The sequence below is a fragment of the Melanotaenia boesemani genome, chromosome 17 (genome assembly GCF_017639745.1).
Source record: "Melanotaenia boesemani isolate fMelBoe1 chromosome 17, fMelBoe1.pri, whole genome shotgun sequence".
In the NCBI taxonomy this organism is placed as follows: domain Eukaryota; kingdom Metazoa; phylum Chordata; class Actinopteri; order Atheriniformes; family Melanotaeniidae; genus Melanotaenia; species Melanotaenia boesemani.
The window spans coordinates 15739667-15761110 of record NC_055698.1 but is presented as its reverse complement, the minus strand read 5'-3'; the positions used below and the strand labels follow the sequence as shown (position 1 = coordinate 15761110).

The following is a 21444-nucleotide window of genomic DNA, read 5'->3' as shown; positions in this document are numbered from 1 at the left end:
GGAGACCGGGAACATCTGTTTAACTCCGGTCAGTGTCATTTAATACTAGAACGCTTACTCCGGTATTTCAGATGCTAACACTGTCAATTCATTTACTACTTAAGTCTTAATTGTTTCTGGAGAATTGATGAAAGCAATATTTTTTAAATTTTATTTTATTATCTCTAATTATTTATCATGTTATTTATGTCTTGCACTATTAGTGTCACAATACTGGTGCCAGATCTGTTAACAATAAAATGTAAATATAAAGACAATGTAAATTAAATATTCATAAAAGGCCATTAGTAAATAGGCTTCACAATTAATAATAATAATAATAATAAATTAATTATATGCAGTAATTTCAAGAAAAATGGCAGCTGCAGCAGACAAATGTTTTATTTTTTAACAAAAAAAAACAGACTTCAACATTACTTAAAGTTCTAAATCAAAATAAAAAAAAATATTAATAAAAAAAATGACAATAAAGTTAGAAATTTAACTGCAAATAGTCTGTTAAAGATTGATGAAATTATCAAAGAATTTTTCTTTTCAAACAAACATTCTAAAAATGATCATTTTCTTGCCACAAGTTCCAACAGGGCAGAGGTGATTTTGTCAAGATTGTTAGAGTAGCGGGGATCTCTCTGTATCCTGCCCATTTGCTCCATGTGAAGGGAAGGTGCAGAGGAGCGAGGTTCATAAAACTCCTCAGCAGCAGGCTGATAGACACGAGGGCACATGGGATCTTCAAACAGTTCAGGAAAGCATGGCGGCTCATCTAAAGAGGGCAAGATTGTTAGTCACTAAATAGAAATATTCCTTTGACAAGGCTCAACAATAAACATTGAACATTTAAACATGCTTATCAAACAAGAATTAAACGTACTGAAACTGTTTTACAAAAGTAAAGGTACACTGCCTAGTTTAAATAGTTTGAGCTGATGATCTTAGCAGGAATAAAATACCTTCCAAACGTGTTTGTCAGGCCAGTGGGACTTTGCAGTATCAAACTAAAGAATTACATGAACATAAGCAGGTACGTCCTGTAGAGCTATTTAGTACAAAGCTAAAGACCCACTTGTTCACTTTGTCATATGTATCTGAATCTGTTTTAGTCTTGGTTTATGTCTTTTTAACTGCCATGTACAGCACTTTGAAAGCTCTTTATTATTATTATTATTATTATAGCAAGTAGGGTCCTGCTTGATTAGAGTAGCTCTCAATGACACTGACACTACTGATGGGAAATTATTTTTTCTTTCCTAACAGGGATGTTTGGTTTGTGTTTGGTGGTGGTAACATTGTGCCAACTACAAGAGAGTCCTTCTCCATCTTCACTGCATGGTTTGTTAATGACTGTGACTAACAGTCTTTGGGTGCCTTTGATTACTTCCTGCTCCCTCGGCACAGCTTCTTGGTCTGGATTTGGTGATCCCTGGTCTAGAGATATTTAGCTCAGTCCTACGATGATTTTTCTCCTGATAAAATCCTAAGCATTGGTACCAGTTAGGTGGGAAACAAAAGCTATTTCCTACAAAAGTTTCTTTCCTGAGCCACTGCAAATAAAGAGGAAAATAGGGAATAAAACACTGCCTTGAGAGGGGGCATCATGTTTAGAATAACTTGTCGGATATAAACTCTTTACAAGTATCTGTTCTGTTTTGTCCTGTATATCACTCTAAATCCATAAAATATGAGTAAAGATGTCCTGCCAGACACTAAAACTACATGATTTGTGACTCTTTTTCTGGGATATAACTGGTTAGTATAGTGGAGTAGATCCAGTCTGACTCCATGCTTGACATCTCCGTCCATCTATAAAGCACCTTTGTTACCTTCGTTAGGGCATGTGTTATAGAGTAGTCACTCAACTTCAGCATGTTTGTTGTTTTGTCGCTTTGGTTTTTGTTTTATTTTTAATAACTGTAGATGTGACTTTTTCCTCCCCATTTTCTGAAGCCTTTACCTTAAGTCTCAGCCTGTAAGATGCATAAGAGGTTGGTTAGGATTTACTCTGCTCAGGGTGGACTTATCGTATGGTTCAGCCAGGGAAAGACAATGTTTAGATAAGCTATGTAGTGTTCATCTAGTGTTTAGCATTAGGACAAGTTGTGTTAAACTTAGTGAAGCATAACCATAGCTGTGTGAAAAACTACACCTGAAATTACTCTTCAAGAGACACATGTGACCCTTCACCACAAACTATATCTTACATAAATCCCATTAATGAACCTCACATCTATAGTGAAAACTCTAAAGTCTCAAAGGCAAGGGCAGTGACAGCTCAGTGAAAAGTGTTAAACAGAGTTTGTTGACATGCTGCGATTCAGAAAAGACCTCATCCTTTGTCTAGAGAATATGTGGAGAACAGGGAGGAATAAATCAGGCCACTCAGGGTCAGTAAAGCATAGAGAAGGGAACGCCAAAGTGGATGAAGTTTATCTAATAAATTTGTGGGTGAACTTGTATCTATTGCTGGGGTCGTGAACTGGGGGTGTACAGAGGAATGTTGGATACTACATTAAAGAAATGCAACAAAGGGGATCTTTCTGCAGAGTAAAGATCCAGTTATACAAGCTGCCAGCTGGAAGAACATTTTGCCAAAGAGAAAATAACTATGTTGGAAGACAAAAGTGTGGGCTTGTCAACGCTTTGGTGTGGAAGAAATGAAAGCTTTTCTGGCTGGAACATGAAGGAGACTTTCGCTACAACTATTACATTTACTGATCGTAAGTGAAGACACACTTATATGTTCAAATACTTTGTATTCCTCTAGATCTGCATGTCATGCGGTCCCTTTCGAGGTGAACAAACTGCACCAGTGTTTTCCTAAAGTCCCTGATCCTTCTTGAGGTAAAAATGTGTAAATTAACCCAGAAGTGTCAGGTCTGCAACAAGTCATGCAAACACAGTTTACCTTCATAATGGCTTCTGTTTGAATGGCTGGGTTCCCCATAGGTCGGATGGTGGTATTCTTTGTACTGTTCCCCAAATATATGCTCATTCCGTTTCTGGCCTTGTCTGTGACCACTGCCAAAATCGAGGGCCTGTGGTCGCCTATGGTCAGAATCTTCTCTTAGGCTTCTCTCATACCGGTGCTGTCGAGGCAGTTGTGAGTCCAGCTTTAAGTCACCATAGTTTTTGGAGATTCCTGCTCGACTCTGACTATCAAGCTAAAACAACATAAACACATGTGTGGTTAAGCCATCCAGTATTTATAATGCTCTGGTAGAATATGTGCTGAATGAAACATACCCCAGTTTTCTCCAATTTTTTGGTCTTGAATTCTTTCAGAAGGCTGAAAAGTTTGCTCTTCAGGAACTCTGCTTCTTCTGCATTCTCAATTTCAACATTTCTCTAGTAGAATATGAGGAGAGAGAGAGGGAAAAAAATTAAGATCTATTTTAGTGAATGAGTCCATATTACAACACATGCACATCTCAGACACACTGACTGAGATGAATGTTGCAAACACTTCAGGACTTTACCAGCATGTCAAAGACACCCTGTGATTCTGAGCTTCCTCTATGGAAATCTTCAGGCTGATGTTGACTCTGTTAAAACAAACAAAAAAAAAAAACATCACTATAACCCAACACTTACAGAAATGTCGCTGATTAGCTCAAAGTTTAACATACTGGCTGCCAGCTGTTACAATTAGCTACCTGCAATTCACCGTAGGGGTCTGAGTACTGTGTTACATTGATTTCTGGTCTCAATGGTGCACCAGCTTGTCTAGGACCCCCACCAGTCACTGGGTATGAAGGTCCATATTCATCTCTGAAGCTTTTTTGAAAATCACACAAGGTCAACATTCAGTCACAAAAACACAAACAAATAAAATACAAAATGAATGAACAGAATCTGTTTTCTGAAAGACTGATTTATATTCTTTACACTCACATCTCCTTAGTCATTTCCAGTTCTTCTGGACTGGCATCTGAAAAGCGGCTTTTTCTTTTACTGCTCCCCTCATTATTTGGACCCCCTTTTAGGAAACGCTGGAATGGCTCTGGGATATTGGAAATAGTACTAGAAACTTCACTGCGTCTCTGAGAGATAGAGGATCCAGCTCTGCTAGGCCCAGGCAAACCAAATGTCTCCTCTTCATATGGCTTGCTCCTTTCATGATGGTAATCTTTGACAACATCAAAGAAATTGCCATGTGATCGGTCACTCTCCAGAGGAGTGGATATGTTTCTCCTCTTAGCCTCTGGTTCCATTGACCCCAGCCCGTGTGCTCTGTTTGCACTATCATGTCTATTAGATTCTCTCTCCAGGGACCATGGTTGTTTATCACCTTCGAGGTACATCTTCTGGGAGGGCTGATATTCATGAGAACGAAGTTGCCCACGCCGAACTTCCTCGGCATAGAATTCCTCTAGAGCATCTCTTTCTGGGTAGGGTCTTTTATAAGAAGAAGCCTCTTCTGGGTAATAGTCCAAATCCTGAGCCTGGTGATGAGGCATCTGCTTTCTATAATCATAACTGGGAACATCACGTGGCTCAAGTACCCCACTTTGTGGATCGTCAACATATTCATTTTCATATGAACTATGATAATCAGGGTTCATATAGTCTTCTCTATACTTCAGACCTTCCCTGTAATCTGTTCTTTGCTGTTCCTCTTGAACTCGATCATGGCTGAATGAGTCTCTGTTCCTATTCATGTTAGGTTCATCAGGATATAAGGCAGGCATGTTCGAGAACCCTGCAGCAGCCTTCCTTCTGTTGTAGTCCTTGAGTTCTGGAAAAAGTGGTGGTACATCTTGAATGGGTCTCTGTGAGATGCTTTGATCTCTCTTTTGCTTCTGCCTTCGGGAAACTAAAAATAAGAGCAAAACATTTGGATGTAATTTTATTTCTAATGTTAAAATGAGATAATTAAATACAATATCACAAGTGCTGAAGTGCAACTGCCCAACTTCAGTAGATTAAGATTCTTTTGAATATTTGTATGTATTTTGTCCCCATTTGACTTTGTTCTTCTCTTTCATATCTGAGAAAAACTGACTAAAATGTGTATTTTTCCACTGTTAACTTGTATGTTTGTGACCTTACAGAAAATTAAAATGGCTGTTCTGTATGTACTGACATGTGACAAACTGACAATAAACTTGAAACTTGCTAAATCCATATAGAGGTGATACATTGTGAATCAGTGTATCAGTGATGATACCAAGCCTTATTTGCTCTAACTGCCATTCTAAAAAGTGCTACTGAAGCTCTGACTGTTGATTGTTGTTTACCAAAGTAGATTAGTTTGAATTTCTTTATGGACGCGCCATAACATGATAATGCATAACTTTACCTACATTCTCCCTGTACAGTATATTAGGAAATGTATCTGTATGGGTAAGGACACCAGTAAGCCTGACATAATTTGCATACAGCATTGTACGTACCTCTTGAGATGTTTAACTTCCCCTCGGGTCCCCTTCTCACCATTGCCTGAAATAAAAATAGTAAAACAACAAGCTACTGTCAAAAGGATAATTTCAAAGATCTGATAATATTGTTCATTTGAAGTTATCCTACTTTTGGAGTTCCTCGTCCATCCTGTCTTTCTATTATCTCTGCTTTGGCTCTCATAACCTTCCCTCCTTGGTTTCTAACGGTTAGGCCATCCCAGGTCACCAAGTCTCTCCTGTTTTCTTCCTACACAAACACAAGGGTTTTACATTCTAAATGAAAAACAAAACAGAGAGCCAACCATGTTTTGCTTTCCTTTTTTTAAAAAAGATATGCTTACTATGTATTTCAGCCTATGTTTGCGTCCAATTATGTGGCAGACCATATTTGCTAAGGCTGAAGTCTGATTACATAATTTGCATATGTAGTTGGGCCCCGTTTGTGGCTCAGGATTAGGTATTTCATCCAAAAAGTCCAAACCTAATAAACAGCAGAAAAAAAGATTTGTTTGGGAAACAAGAAAAAGAGTTTTGATGAGTATACAATGAGTGTAAAAATCATTTCAATATATTCACCAATGATGGGCTCAGCAAGCTTCAGGTAGTCCACATATTGGCAAATGTCCTTAAATATGGGTACAGTGTGTCGTCTGACAGCCAGCCCTGAAAAATCAAATGCTGGTAGTTAGGTAAGAGAAACACTCACTAAATGCATAGCCCATCAATATCAAAGCATAGTACAAATACAAGTGAAAGGCTCTCTTTTATTAGTTAATTTGAGACAATTTTATTGAATATCCTTAGTCATCTTTAGTGTTTACCTGTTTTCCAGATCCCAGCAGTCTTGACCAAACATACTGCTGGTTTGATGACATTTGTCAGGGAAGTGTTGAAACTTTAGTCAGTTAATCCTAACAATAAGCACTTTGAACCATCTCTTATATCTTCCTTTTCCCACTAGTACCCACTCAGCCCTGCTCAACACCACCCCTCTCGATTTGTAGGTGTTCCCATCAGGATTTTTCCTGGGTGAGTAGATACATTCTTAGCATCTACTGTGTCAGGGTTCTGAAGGTGCCGAGCCAGGCCGAAAATCGTGACGTGTCGAGAAAGGAGGTCACAATTGGCCAGAATTTTATGTCATGGGATAAGTCATGAGAGTGACTCTCGACTCCGCCATCTTTAAAACCCAAAATTTGCAACTGTGGAGAACAACATTGGCAGCAGTGCCAGCAGAGATGACGTTTCCAAAACAATCACCATGGCCCAACACTGAGATAAAGACCTTTATGTGCTTGTTGGCTGACGAAAAAAGCCTGAACAAGCTGGATGGCGCAACTTGAAATGTGAAGGTTTTCCAGCAATTGGCAGAGTTGTTGTTCTGTGTGTGCCATAAACAAATGACTTCACGATACTAACTAGCCGTCATGCTAAAACAACCCTACTCAGTAGAACTGTGCATCTTCACTGGTCTCACGATTCAATTACGATTATCTTGTCAACGATTCGATTTGATTCAACGACTTCAGTGCATCACTATGTGTTGCATCCTCAGTTTCCTTTATTACTGCACTTTGCAACTTTCTTCATCAATGAATACAAGCAGTCAGATAATCATGAACTCTATAATTATTTCAAAAATCAATCTTAATGTCCTGTTATTGACAAACATTATAAACATGTAAGCAATTATGTTATTTTCAACTTTATTGAACTTTTTTTTTTCCTATTTATTTTTCTATTCCATTTTCCAGAAAATCAAGAAACACGATACTGTGACATGTTATCAAAAATGGTTAAATTCTACACCCCTTCCGCCCACACTAAACATGTCCTCAATTGCTCTCTATTGTAATAGACACAATAGAAACTGAATTAAGGTAGGGCTAAGTGGGTACTAGTGGGAAAAAGGCCATTAGTGGATGACTTCATAACAATGAAAATCAAAGGGTTTGTATAAAAAGAACCATTTAGCCAAAACTGGACTGCTGCTGAAAGGCTGAAGTTTTCAGTTTCCATACAAATATCGAGAATCTTAAATTAGTTAGCATACATATTTTTTTCCTGTGTGGCCTCCAGCAATTAAAATTGGACATCCAGTGAATGTATTCTGAAGTAACTCTTAATTGTTGAAATAAAATGTTAAAAGACATTGTGAGACATTATGGTCTTGTCTTTGACATGATGTAATTATAAAACCATCAAACACAATCTATAGACTAATAAATAAAAACATGCTCATGGATACAAACTAAACATATGTTTGCATAAACAATGAACAAGCAAATATCATTTTTTCAGTTTAAACAAAGCTCCATCAAGAAACTGGAACATGTCCAGCCATGGTGCAGACGAGAAAGCAGGCACAGGCTGTTTCTGTAGTCGTTTCTTCAAGACTTGCAAAGTTCACAGAGTTTCCTTTTCTGTTCTGAGTTCACCTCAGACTTGTATAAACATCAAGCGTATTTGATGCAGAGGTATGCAGCATGTATTGTTCACTGCAATGTATAGTTATCCAAAACACCCCTGGAGTCTACCTGTGCCCTGGGGGCCAAAACACACCACTGCAGAACGGCTTGTATTACTTCCGCCATCACTGTTATTTCCTATTTTCAACCCACACAGCAGTGGGGCACTCCTACATGAAGCTTGTGCCAAAATCCCATTTCCAATCTCGCTCCTGAAAAACAGATTTTCCACCTCACATTCAGCCCAACTTGCTTATGTTGTGTCACATTTGAGTTTTTCTTCTCAGCTCCCGTGACAGCTCCCTCTTCTCCCCTCCTGCTGCTCCTGTCTCTTGTGTATGCTGAACAGATGAGGAGAGACTAGTTGTTGATGGCAAAAGATGCTGCCTGGTGATCAAAAACATCACTGGTTGTTGTGACTGATACGTGCAATAGGATCCTAGAAGTGCAAAGGCCAGCTTTGCACTAATGCAGTAGTTTCTTTTCAGCTTTGGAGGAAAGAGCTTGTCAGTTCAATGAAAACAAATCTGTCCTGACTGATGACAGTTTTCCCATGATGTAACATTTACTATCCTGACAGTCGTCGTCTTCTCTTGATGGTCTCTTCAACCAAATCCATGAATCCCAAAATGAACATCAAAATCAGTGCATGTGTTGAAACGATGGCAACAGCCCTCTCAATGCAGCAGGCCACAATCGCTGCCAATTTTGGGCTTGGGTTTATCTGGGACGTCTATCAATGGATATACGTATTCCTTCTTCTGTAGGAGATGCCACACAACATCCATCAGGGACATGAGTCACAGCTTTTAAATTAGGCGTGAAGACACCATGTGTTTGGTTTTTTTTTTTTTTAACCATTTTTAAATCAAGGTGTACTTGCAACATGAAGCCATCTTATTGTACCCAAAAGGGTACTGTAACGGTGAGTTGATCCTCATGCAGTTGTTGTAAGGCTGGGAATGCTATCAGTGGTAAGAAATATTGGTGATTGAGGACGATGTTCTATGGAGAAAAAGAGACTTTGTGCTTCATTCCAGATGACTGAGTTTATAGGAAGCCACTGGACTTAATATGATAAAGCTTACGATCAGTAGACTAAAAGGCATTTCCTCGTAGCAGGGGACAGGGCTGTGGGAATGACCAAATACTGATGTATAGATATACTGAGGATGGGACTGTCATCAAACAAGGTAAGTTTGGTGCACATTCAATGTTGTCTCTGTTTCAAGGCAACTGTATAGATAATGTTCTAGTTATCCACTCCAAAAACACTTACCTTCAACTCCCACGACAACTAGCTACTTTCACGGGTCAGTTCTGCCATATGGGAGCAGCGACAAGCCCCTCTTTAAGCTGCTTTTGCTTATTCACAAATGAACCAAAAAAAGGCAGGTCCATCCTGTGCCAATGTGTCCATACACAAACCGTTAGTTTTGCAGAATCAGAGGCGGCATAACTCGGGCAGAATGTGCAGAATGATTTATAAAAAGGGCATTTGATATACCCCTCATACCAGCTCAATATGTTGAATAATGTTACACATGACGACCACCAAAATGTTCAAATATCCGTGTTGCATGACAGCACGTATGATTCAGTGCTGACACTTCACGCTTTTAATTCCCGCGGCATGTTAGTCGTGTATATCGCGCAACACCCTCATGCCACGAGGCGGACTTGATGCACGAAAGCACACATTGTTCCGCCTCTTTTACTACCTACCTTGCCAGCTCAGAGGCATATCAGAGGTGGGTCAACTCCCACCACCTCTGTCTCCCTCTGCCCTTTCACAAATCGCGCCGAGCGAAGGCACGTCAGTCCCGGCATGCATGAAAAAGCATGTGAAAGGAGTTCATTTCCAAATCCTGACTTTTCTGGTGTTGTCAATATAAAAAGAGACTTGTGATGTCAAGTGAGCCTCTCTCTTCATCCATGGTGATTTTCTTTTCTGTCTTCATGAAACCTGGTCCACCCTGAAATTTCCCCAACTTTTCATGAGTAGCAAGCTTTTGCTTCGTCCTCAATGTGGGTTCACACCACACCAGGAAAACTTCAAAAGTAGAGACTTTTTTTTTATGTGCGCCCTTACCAGTCATGGCTATCACCAAGTCTGGTGCAAGAGACAGCCAGACAGTGTACCAGAATTCAAGCCTGGCTCATTGTCAATGCTCCCAGTCTCCTGAGATGTGTTCAAATAGGTGAGTCCAGGGCTTGCCACAGGTAGGCCAAAATTATCTTTAAAAAAAAAAGAAAAGAAAAAAAAAAAAAAAAAAAGGGGGGGGGGGGGGGGCATCCAGATAATCTGGACATCTTTCTTGTTGTTGTACAGCTGACTTTGAAGTAGCTGAACATATTTTCAGTTGAATTTGTTTGGATTTTGTAAGCAGGACAGACTGTTAACTCACAAGTAAATGAATTTACTTGCAAAAATAGAAAGTAAATCTATACATGACCAATGCATACATGGGGGGAAAACCTAAAGAAAAGATGAAAATAAGGTCTACTTACCCTGAGCAACAAGGACATCCTCTCTCTGCCGGGAACGAAAGAAGAGCAATAGAATATTAAGTCATTTACTGCTGAATAACCATGTTGTTGTCCACCTCTGCTACAAACGGAGAAAACATTAGATCATGGAAACATACATGTTTCTTTTTTAGACAAAATGGTTAACCAAAACCGCAGCTCACTTGAGGTGCAGTAAAGGTACTTGATCCCATCTGCCTTCTTATCGCTCAGTTACACTCGCTTGACTCAAACAAAGCAAGCATAACAGACATCTTTGTTCTTCTTAATGCACCCTCTTCCATTCATGCACTGTAGACCAGCATCTACAGGAAGAGGTATCCAGCTGATCAACTGGACAAGTCCACTCTGTCACAGTGAGCTGGATACCAGAGGTGTCCACACAGAGCCTTGTGCATGCCATGTGACATTTACAGCATGCAAACCCTGGTAGGCGCTCACATTTCAGAGTTGTGAGAAGGTTAACGTTTGTGTTTTCATTCATTTTCATACAAAGGGCATGAAATACGATTGCAAGAAAAGCATCCTTGTTATTTTGCTGTTACTGACCAAAAAGATGCAGCGCAGCACCAGCTCAGCTTTCAGACAACATGCTGACATCATGTAATCAAAAGATGAGCAACAGTGTCTGTGTTTACAGCAGTGTTTTATCACATCCCCGATACAGTCTTAAGCACACGTCATTATAGCTCTACAAACACCACTGCTGCCATCTCATGAGGCACATGAACTTGGACCCCCCATTGTGCTTCCATACGTTACAAACAGAATGACGTGGTATAACAAAGGTGCAACAGCATCAAGTTGAAAAAGCTGTTGAAAAGGACCACTGGACTGAAGGAAAAGGAGTTTGTCTTGCAGTCCCGTTCCCAAAGAAAGCAGGAAAGTAATTGATAACATCCAGCTTAGCCAAAGGCCGAAAAAAGGTTACGAGGCAGGTCCACTGCTAGTGCCACATAGATTTCCCATGTTTTGTAAGTCCGGTTGAGCCGGTGACACATACAAAGGCTGAAAGTTCTTGTGGCTGTGGGCCCAGGTGCAACTCCCGGTTCTTCTTCAAATAACCAGCCCTTCAAAGGGAATGGAAGATAGTGAGAGCCATTCGTTTGCCATCTTTGGTTTTGTTGCCAAAATAGTAATTGAACACTTTTCAATTGCTCATTTCTGGTTGGCATGGTTGAGGAGATGAAAGATTTTGTCCAGTATTTATCCTGGACAAACCTTATTTCCTTGAGTCACCTGAAATCTTAAGAATCCACCTTACCAGACTTGAAAGTGGGCGCTTGTGACCGAAACACATCGTTACAGAAAGCTCAGTGTCCTACGAGGAATAGTTGGTTGCTACCAACTCGGTGAAGACAGCAAAACACATCCACCGATGGATGCTGCTCAAGCATAACTTCTTCTATGAAAGAAGAGCAAAGAACAACACTGAAGGCCTTTCCTGTTGAAAAATTTGATTTTCCTTTTCTCCTACTCCCACAGTCTGATCCACAGAGCAGCGCCACTCTTCAGATTTGTGGAAGCCTAGATGATTCATGCAAGTGCCCGCCAAATATTTTGAGAAAGTGCCTCATAATTACCAAACAGTTGTTAGTCAGATGGTTCAGAGCAGCAAACTGTGTTGTACGTGTGGTTAAAAACAACACGTTTTTGACCAACACAGTAGGAGTAGGAAGGGTCACAGGATGGAGTAGCAGGGAATCCATCAGAAATGAAACGGCTGTTAAAAGAAGAAAAAGATCCTCTGGATGTTGAGAATAGCTTGGAATAAGTGAAAGAAATATATTTAGTTTCCATTAACATACACTTACATTTTAAACCTGCGAGAGAAAAAAAACAAAACTTAAAATAAGAAAAGCAGGTAGAAGAAAGGTCCCGCAATAACTAGTTACGTATTCAGTGCAACTTTCAGAGTGTATAGTTTTTCACAAACTAATCATGCTGTGTACCTTTATATGTCCTGGTGTGGTCAGGTGTATCTTGTACAAGGTATCACCCCTGATGGATTTTTCACAGACCTTTGGTTAAAAAAAACATAAATCAATTAGTATTGGCAAATGACTTAATCAGGATCAAACACAACAGGGAAAATCTTTTCTGTTTTTGTTTATTAATTAATCACATAAATGTTTCATTTACTATTAGTTAAATGTTTCATTTGCCTATTTGCCCCATCCGCTGCCCAGATTTCCACCCAAGAATTAATACATGTTAACTATAAAAGCAAAAATGTTAAACATACCATTTTATAGTTATGCAAGTGTAAAAGCTTCATGAAGATTTGCTGTATTTTAACCACCTAGTGTGGCGCTTTGAGTATGCAAAGCTACATTCAACTAGTCTAGTCCATCTTCATAACTATTACCGAAAAGCATACTATTACAATTGTACCAAACAAGTGCCACAAACTACATTTAAAGTTGAAGAAGGGTTTGTTTACGGTCTGCTACATCAGGTATGGCCTGGCGTCTGTGGCGTGCTTTGCCAGCTGTACTAAAACCACGTTGTATTGATTTCTTTGCACATCTTATTCGCATGATAGCGTTAACTAGCTTACCGTGCAGTCGATGAATTGAGCTTCCTCGTCGTATGGTGTTTCGATATTGTCCATTTTTGACCCCTTTGACGCCTTGCACCACCCGTTCTCTGTCGCCAGAAAGCTATTAGCTTAGCAATTGCTTAAGCAGCAAGAGAACAAAACTGCTAATTCGATGGCAAAGTATTAATAACTAGTAGGATGCTAGCAATGTTTTCCCAATCACCCTAAATAAAACACATTCGTGGTTATTTGTAACAATATCACCTACATCTGTTTACACAACCAACAAACTCAAAACGTATACATTGAAAAAAATGGCCTACTTCCGGTATGTTGGTGCATGTCACACGTTACCCTCGCGTGAGCGGAGTCATTTTTGCCAACAACCACTTCACTGAAAACGCCGTAATGGTAAGAAAAACGAGCACACCTACAGCAACGGACAGGTTTACAGTCGCTCTTCTACGCCCCCTGGCGATAACACAATTCCCTTATCAATAACTTAAAAGAACTCAAGCAGAAACTGGAGTTTTGATGTTTATTTGGTTCTAAGAAGCTCAGCACTGCTTCATATTTACAAAAACAATGAACTTTTTTTTTTCTGGAGTCTGGCTTTGGAATTGGGGCACTTTTCAAGCCATGTGAGGCATCTCCACAGCATTAATGAAAGTTAAAATTGTGAAGCAATTAGGTAAACAAGACCCTCAATCAATGTTTCAGTATATTGCGTGTCACATTCTTAAGTAAACGGTTTTACACCCTTATTGACAAAGATACAAATCATAAACACTTATAAACAAAAGTGGGTATAATGCCAGAATATTTACATGTACACTTGTATGTGTACACCGGCCAAGGGATTTTTTTTGTAAGATTATCACGTTTTTTTTGTGGAAGTTCCTGCTTAGCTTTTTCATCATCTCAAAGTATACCCTTCGTTACACTGTATAAAATCAATACCTGCGTCATTCTTTGCAGCAGTGATCCCTAATCAAGAATTAAACAAACGTATAACAGTAAAAGAAATCTTACAAAAAACAATGTTAAATACTGCAAATCATTATAAATGATTACTCTCTAAAGGGATGAATACTCTGGTGCATTATCTTAAATCACTATAAATACAAAAATATCACACCAGCCATACTACTTCAAAGCAGTACAAGTTAAGATGGCAGGAGCCCAAGCATGAGAGTTCAGGATGTGAGGATTATAAATCTTGAACTTACAGTGTTTTACATCAAAAGGTGAGCTTACATACACAGATAATAGTTGAAGACACTTCTCTCCACAAAAGATGCAAATAAATAATTTGTTGGAAACAAAATAAAAACCAGAAATCACTGGAGGCAGACATTGGTCCAGCATCACAGTTGAACCATGTTTTAGTAGCAGGAGGATGTGCTGAGCAGGAAAGACTTCAGTCAGTTGGAGGAGTTGTTGTAGAGTCCTTCCTGGAGATTGTTCAGGCGTGATCGCAGTTCCTTTCGGACCTGCGTGACCCTTGCTAGCTTGCGTTTGTATTCCTGAAAAAATACACAACAGAAAAAATTAAAGGTCAAAAATCATGCAGCTCAAACTGAGATTGGATCAGTTCATTTCAGCAAATTAGTGAAATTTAGAAGGGAGTGTTAGGTGTATTTGCATTAAATAAATTAGAGCCTACTTGACAGCAGATGTGATTTATGCTTTGTATTAAGCTGTACAGCTGCATACTTCAAATGTGTTATCACAAAATACAAAAGCAAAAATGTTGTGCGAAGGCATTAAAAAGTAAAAAAATCTCTTATTATAAGTGTCAAACTAGCAATTTTCCTTTTACTAAATCAACTTTTTCTCTCAGGGTTTTTACTGACCATGAGTTACTTTCACTTACAAGGTACGTCAAAAGTAATTGAGGAGAAAAAAAAAACACTTAAATGCTCCTAAATGCATAAAAGACAGGAAAAAAAAAGGTGATGGAGGTCAATAACAGAGCATTTAAACTCCATTAACCTATTTAAACGTGAAGCATCTTTGAAACGTTTAGCTCTCTGCTCTGGTTTAGCTTTGTGTGTTACTTTGAAGATGTGCTGACCATCATATGGACAACTTATGGATGCAGGTCAGCATGTTGAGCTCAGGTCATGGGTGTCTTTATTTTTATTTTTTTTTTAAATCACACAGTTCCAAATGAATAAATACCCCTGTCAAGTTTATTTTGCCACTCCTGCTGAAATTCAGAGTCCTGCTTTTACTGATGTTTTGGCTTAAAGACAGCGTGTAGCACACATGTTGCTCTAATAAACTTAATTCAGATTTTTGCAGGTATTTTACTGTCATGACATTTTAAATACCATTAGACCATTTTTGAAACTGGAAATTTGTACAATTTGTATTTCTCAGAGTTTCAAACAGAGGAGAATAAAAATCACTCACAAAATTTTCATTTTTTATTTTTTTTTTATTACAAATGAAACACATTAAATACTTTCTTGTCATTTGGATTCCTGTGGATAAAGGCTGTAAAGTTATTGTCACCACATAAAAGAAGCATTGCAATGGGAAGACCCTAATCTGCCATTAATTTTTAAAGGTTAAATAATTACTATTTTGGCCAATACTTACCTTACGACCTGTGCACACACACTGAAATGAGCTACAGAAATAAATTAATTTCACAAGCATTCGTCGCTGTTGAGAGAAAACGTCACGTGGATTCCGAGTCTCATCTGTTCAAAACACTTTGATTAAAAATTTGTGTTTGCATGCAACATGCTGAAAAACATAAAAGCTTTCTTCTAAACACAGACAACAAGAAGTTGAAGTTTTCAGTTCTACAAACAAATGAAACCCAGGACTGAATGATGGTAAAACAAAAGGTGAAACAGGCAAAACATACACAAACAAAATGGTTAGAATTGTAAGAAGAAAAAAAAAAGTTATTCACGCACTTCAAGTTTCTGCTCATTCTGGGCCAAGCCATCCTTCTGGCTTTGCAAGAAGACAGTTAGCGTGCGAGTGAGCTGTCTCCTGTCGTCAATCTCTGCCGCCAAGCGTCCACTGTAGTCTGCTAACAGCATGCAGGCCTCCTCCACGAGCCGGGAGAGCCGCTCCCCCGATTCTTTATCTGAAGCAAAAAGAGTATAGAGAGAGCAGAGCACAGAGCTCAGCAGAGTCATCCAGCTTTCCTGTAATCTACCACCATGTGACTAAGAAGGGCTTTCCTCATGAACAATTTAAATTTTGCACTTGTGATTTGACTTCATGGAAATTTAAGAGACTGCATCTTTACCAAACTGTTTAGTTCATCAAATGAACACAAACAGAACTCGCACCAGTGTGAGCCACTGAACAAGATATTTGTGGTGGTCATATAGCTTGGACTCATTCACTGGAGGAGGGTGGGCATATATAAAAACTTAATTTTTGCTTTTAAACCCTTTGTAACGCCCTAACCCAGCGTTTAAATATCTTGTCATGTGTTAGGTGCTGTCATTGAACCAGAACATTTAGTTGTCAATTGAAGGTTCAGACTGTTTTGTTTGTTCTTTTTATGGTTAATCGCCTCGTTAGAGAACAGCATGTTATGAAATACCACTAGAATGCACCGTATGGTGGCAGCACACCGTGGTAGGTCCGACCATACGGTTTTCATTTCTTTTATATACAATTATGTTTTTTTTCCCAAGATAATCACTGTCAAGTTAGTTTTTCAAAAAGATTTTTTCACATTGGTTCGAAGGCTGTGCTGTTCTAGTGATTTCTCTGCATACTTTGGACTCGTTCAAGACTTATAATGAGTTTCCATGGCAATGCAAGTTGTTTACCAGCATGATCAAAATATTAAGATCTCCCAAAGCAAGACAATCAGTGAAATAAGACACCAATTCCCAAATAAGTTGAAGAAAAAGCAGCTTCTGACTGGACAGCATCATCCCAACAAGAACAGTGAGATACTTCCCAGTAACAACCCCTGGATTTTATTTTTTGAACCATACAGTGATGAAACAGACCCCAAAAACTGTATGTGTCAATTATGCTACATTAAGGATTAACATTTTATAACTGAATCAACAGAACACCTTTCAGGTGTGGTTCTTTTGCATTCTGTCTCTCATTGAATAGACTGTGGTTTAGTAGTCAGCTAGTACATTTTAGCCTGTATTTTTATCACTGTGCATTGAGAGTGAGGTCCCCTTCGCTGTGTGGTCTGCAGAGAGGAGTGCTTTAAGTTAAAAATGTTGCTATATTAGTACTCTTTTGCAATAAAAACAGCATTTGAAGGTTCTGAAAAGAGGTCTAAAAGTAGCAGAACATTGCTAGACAGTGGAGAGGATGCTTCCTGAGTCTTGTTCCAGTGTGTGCATTAAGCAGGATGGAAGCTGATGTATCGCGAGTTCAACTAGAGCTACTTGGAGAATTGTGTCTTAGAAGGCAGATTGCATTCTTTAAATTTAAATCTCACATCCCTATAAATAAATAAATAAAGCATGCAAAATGACTAACCAAACAGTTTCCTGAGAGGACATCCTGTATATGTCAATGGACAACACAGTTTTGAAGACAAGGGCGATATGCTTTGTGATCTTGCTAAGTAAATGTTAAAGGTGAAACCACTAAGACCTAGAGATAGCCTAAGTAAATATTTAAACAAGTCTTTATTTATCAGCCTCTGCAGAACACAGAATCATGTTAAAAAATAGAAATAAATAAATAAATAAAAACATTTGAGATCTTGAAAATAATAGCACCATAAAATATGTTCAAGTCAAACTAGTGTGAAAGGGATTAACACACATATGTTGTATCTGCTCTGAAAAGGTTAAAGGAGAGACGTTTTCTCAGTTGAAACAATTCATGTTTATATCTTAAGATCATTAAAAGCTGTCCAGACTGACTGTGTGCATTTAATGGGGATGGGATTATGGGTATAATCAGGTGCCAGTGTTGATCACTGGTTTTCTTATTCATGTATCAGTTTAATTGTACTGAAAGCTGTCGTAATGTCTGTTCGACCGGCAGCATTAAAGCAAACTGGATCCTTGTCTTTAAAGCCTTGTTTCCACTAATGGGTGCGGATATGGTTTGTAAACTGTAATCTCATTACATTTCTACAGCCAACCGTAACCTTACCTAAGAGGCGGAGTATCAGCCGGACAGCAACAGATACCTTAGCTACGTAATAGCATGACACCATCACAGCCCGACACCTTCTTTAAACTATGACCAAAACATTTCCATTCGGATGGCCCCGTCAAGTTCTCTTTGGATCTCTTCCTCCCCCATAGTCTGGAGGAAAGTGCAGAACATCCATGAACTGTGCTTTGCAGCGCCATTTTAAATGGAGATTTAATCAACAAAAAGACAATCTGTTGCTCTAAACAGCAAAATGCTTTGTTGTTATGCCTGGTCGCACAGGTAGTGATTTTTTTTTTAACCAGTCAGCGGATTGCAGTGTGCCATGGTCCACCCGGATCGGTTACACTAGCACCTCAACAGAAGGGTCCCAAAAAGTAGAACGGGTCGGGTCAGATGTTAGAGTACCATTCCCAGTTCCCAGTTTTTTTACATGCGGAAAAAAAAGAGAGAGAAAAGCCACCTGATCCACCCCAACAGCGGAAACGAGGCTTTTTTTTATATATAAATTACTGGTTTTTGCAACTGACAGACTGTTTTGTGTTTTGTGGATAAGATTCCTGCAACATCTAACACAAGCTTGTGTTTCCTTGGTATATGAGAAAGTAGGGCTTTGAGTCCTCCTGCTTACCTGTGATCTTGTGAAGGAGTGACGTGTCCTGCACTTCTACAGGAAGGGAGGAGATGCGCTGACGCAGCACCGAGTCACCAGAAGCTGCATTCTCCAGCTCCTGCAGAGCTCGAATTAACTCTGATGTCTGTTGTAGAAGGAGGAAGAGTCAGCTTACAAGGTAAAAAAAAGAACATGGGAGTATGTTATCCAAGTATGTAATAACATACAAATAAAACAAACAAAAAAGGGTAGTTATTTAAATAGGGAATCAAATGTCTTGTCAACAGTATGACCATTAGATGGTCTGTTAGTGTTTTAAAGTACAGGTCCATCAACATTCTTAATCTATGACTTCGCTGTTTTTCCAGGGACATCACCTGCGGGGGCTCAGCTGGTGAGCTCTGGGAGGCAAAGCCCTCATCATCAGGGTGAATCTCTTCATATGACCTCTTCTTAGCTTTCTTTTCTCCATCTAGGATTTATAAGACAAAAGCACAAGATTCAGATAACATCACAGACAGAAGTTTGTTTTCTAAAAAGAGAAAACTGATCATGACCTCTCTGCAGCTTTTTAGCTTTGCATTATCCTGCAAAAAAAGTTGGTTAAGACATGTTTTATATGGATATTTATAACCTACTATGAATTCTTATTGATCACTCTGTTAAACAACATACATACCTGGATGTTAAGTCTTACTTACAATTCTGTTCAGGTTAGTGTTGTATGAACTTACACAGGACTTGTGAGAGCTGGTCCAGCAGGTTGTTCTCATAGACGGCTCTCTCTTGCCAGATGGATAAAACCCGACCTAGCTGTTTCTTACAGCCTTCCTCGCCCTCTCTGGACAGAAGCACAGACACGACACACACTCACTTTAAACCACTGTAAAAGTCTGATTAAATTCTTTGAAGCATTTTTTTAAATAAAGCATTTTATTCCAGAATAACCCTAAGTAGGTCCATCTGATCTAGTATTCTCCATTTCCAAATGCTACCAGTAAATAAACTATCCTTGATGAGATGACTGATGAGAAATAAAGTCGAGAATAAAATAAACAAAAACAGAAAGGTTTTGTGAAATAAAACCTGACCTGTAAACATGTTTGAAGGCATCAACAATGACCGGTGCAAAGTCCTGGGTGAACTCTGGTCCTTTTCTCTTGCTGTTCTGGATGACGTCATTGGCCAAGTAAAGGAAGGTCAGCTTGCGTGATCCCTGAGCTACACGCATCAAATGTACAAATACACATAAAACAAGGCGTATGATTATAATTTAGAAGACTGTATGGTCGGCATTCAACAAACATGTTTAAAAATAAGATATCAGAAATTATTTATGATCTATTAATAACAACCATTAATGATTTAATTCTTTAAAAGAAAAATTGTACTAGTAAAAACAGATCACTTCACAGAAATTATTAATCACTATGTTTATGTTTGAGCTAGTTGTTAACCGATTAATATCTTTGTTATGTTGTACAATTTTCTTTAATTTTTCTACAGAAAAAAAAAAAAGAAAAATCACTTTTAAAAAAGCACATTTTAGATAAAGAGCACACAAGTACATATCAGTACAGGACAAGCACACCAGTTTCCAGATATGTACTAATGAAGGCTGAGGTTAACATAAATCTCCAGAGCATGGGTGTCAAAGGGTGCCAACTACAGTCCCACTGCTATCAAGACCAGTCTCCCTTTTCAGTGTCCCAATATACAGCATCCACTTGAGATATCATTAGGTTGTTGACTAGCACACTGAGGAAAAGTCAGTCATTATTAACTACAGCTGCATAAACACCTATCACTGCATGCCTTTCAGAATTTCTAATTCAACAAAATATTAGGCGTCATTTATTTTCGTGTACTAACAATCTAAGTAAATGTATACCCTGAACGTTAATAAAGAGTTATGCCAACTCAAAAATATAACTTGAATCATAGTTATGAGGTTATAGTTTTGTTGTAAGGTCTCCATTACTGGAAAATATCAGATATATTTAAAGGACAAGAATAAAAACACAGCATTAACTATAAAGAGTATCTTCAAGTCTGTGTTGCTAACACCAAAACAAACTACAAAGATAGCATCATTGCTCAAGAGTTAGCTAGTGTTAGCAGCCACAGCGCTAACAGTGATCCATTAAAGAAATGTAAACGTTAGCACACTGAACTAGATCTAATTTTACGATTTAGCATTAGCTTTAGCAAACAAGCTATTGTAGCTATGGATTCTGCATGTTTTCAGTTTGTGACTTGCACATGCACGTTAGTGTTTACTTCGAGGAACCAGCTAGCTCAGACCAACCTTACCTTTTTTCAGTTCGTTGAACCACACATTGACAATAGTCTTCGAGTGTTTTCTATGGTGGATGAGCCACAACGACAACGTCTGCACACTTTGCTGAGAGTTGCTAAGCTCGGATAGTTTCTTCTCTAAAGCCGCCTCAGAGAAAGCTGACATTTCGATTAGATCAGGAGTAGTGAGTCGAAATACTGCAAGAGGCAGCTTCGTGGCTTTTCTGAGATGTGTTATCTAAATAAAGTTAGTCTTTGAATTTCTGCCATTCAATTTAAATATTAAATGCTACTTTTGTTGTATGAAAGTCTAGCTGTTCAAGCTAACTGGCTCAGCAGCCGCCCTTGTTGATGGTGCCTTGAGGTGACTACCTCGTTGCCTTTCCAAACACCGCAGAGGTGCTTCCGCCTAAGTGTTACGTTCAAATTTCCGGGAAATCGAAACATGCTCTTAAAAAACATCACTGTGTAGAATCAACA

At 38.8% G+C, this 21444-nt stretch overlaps 2 protein-coding genes across 3 annotated transcripts; both read right to left on the bottom strand.

The window, feature by feature from the left end:
- Nucleotides 1-365: 365 nt before the first annotated feature.
- On the bottom strand, nucleotides 366-13244 carry si:ch211-13c6.2 (uncharacterized protein LOC100000125 homolog). Of its 2 annotated transcripts, XM_042011970.1 has the most exons (13): nucleotides 12954-13244; nucleotides 12346-12414; nucleotides 10376-10400; nucleotides 5973-6059; nucleotides 5738-5877; nucleotides 5524-5643; nucleotides 5391-5436; nucleotides 3889-4810; nucleotides 3651-3771; nucleotides 3474-3539; nucleotides 3241-3342; nucleotides 2903-3158; nucleotides 366-763 (listed from the first exon to the last, which is right to left on the bottom strand). In XM_042011970.1, the coding sequence occupies exons 1-13, from the start codon at nucleotides 13005-13007 to the stop codon at nucleotides 558-560; spliced, it is 2214 nt and encodes a 737-aa protein (XP_041867904.1). In that variant the 5' UTR covers nucleotides 13008-13244; the 3' UTR covers nucleotides 366-557. The 2 variants fall into 2 exon arrangements, with proteins under 2 accessions (XP_041867904.1, XP_041867905.1); XM_042011971.1 differs by lacking the exon at nucleotides 10376-10400 and having other exon boundaries at nucleotides 12954-13002.
- A 215-nt stretch (nucleotides 13245-13459) lies between these two features.
- LOC121628223 (regulation of nuclear pre-mRNA domain-containing protein 1A-like) lies at nucleotides 13460-21353 on the bottom strand. Its single transcript, XM_041967202.1, has 7 exons — nucleotides 20980-21353; nucleotides 19758-19887; nucleotides 19401-19507; nucleotides 19044-19138; nucleotides 18685-18811; nucleotides 15869-16044; nucleotides 13460-14461 (listed from the first exon to the last, which is right to left on the bottom strand). The coding sequence occupies exons 1-7, from the start codon at nucleotides 21128-21130 to the stop codon at nucleotides 14360-14362; spliced, it is 888 nt and encodes a 295-aa protein (XP_041823136.1). The 5' UTR covers nucleotides 21131-21353; the 3' UTR covers nucleotides 13460-14359.
- Nucleotides 21354-21444: the final 91 nt, after the last annotated feature.

Bases quoted from the DNA above. Each gene is read 5' to 3' on its own strand.
- LOC121628223 (XM_041967202.1), bottom strand. From the start codon at position 21,130: ATGTCAGCTTTCTCTGAGGCGGCTTTAGAGAAGAAACTATCCGAGCTT. The intron at 19,508-19,757 runs GTCAGGTTTTAT...GCTTCTGTCCAG, and splicing joins GCCTTCAAACATGTTTACAG to AGAGGGCGAGGAAGGCTGTA. The intron at 19,139-19,400 runs GTAAGTTCATAC...TATAAATCCTAG, and splicing joins CCAGCTCTCACAAGTCCTGT to ATGGAGAAAAGAAAGCTAAG.
- si:ch211-13c6.2 (XM_042011970.1), bottom strand. From the start codon at position 13,007: ATGGACAATATCGAAACACCATACGACGAGGAAGCTCAATTCATCGAC. The intron at 6,060-10,375 runs GTAAGTAGACCT...TTGATTTTTCAG, and splicing joins GGATGTCCTTGTTGCTCAGG to GGCTGGCTGTCAGACGACAC. The intron at 3,159-3,240 runs GTATGTTTCATT...ATGTTGTTTTAG, and splicing joins AAAAATTGGAGAAAACTGGG to CTTGATAGTCAGAGTCGAGC.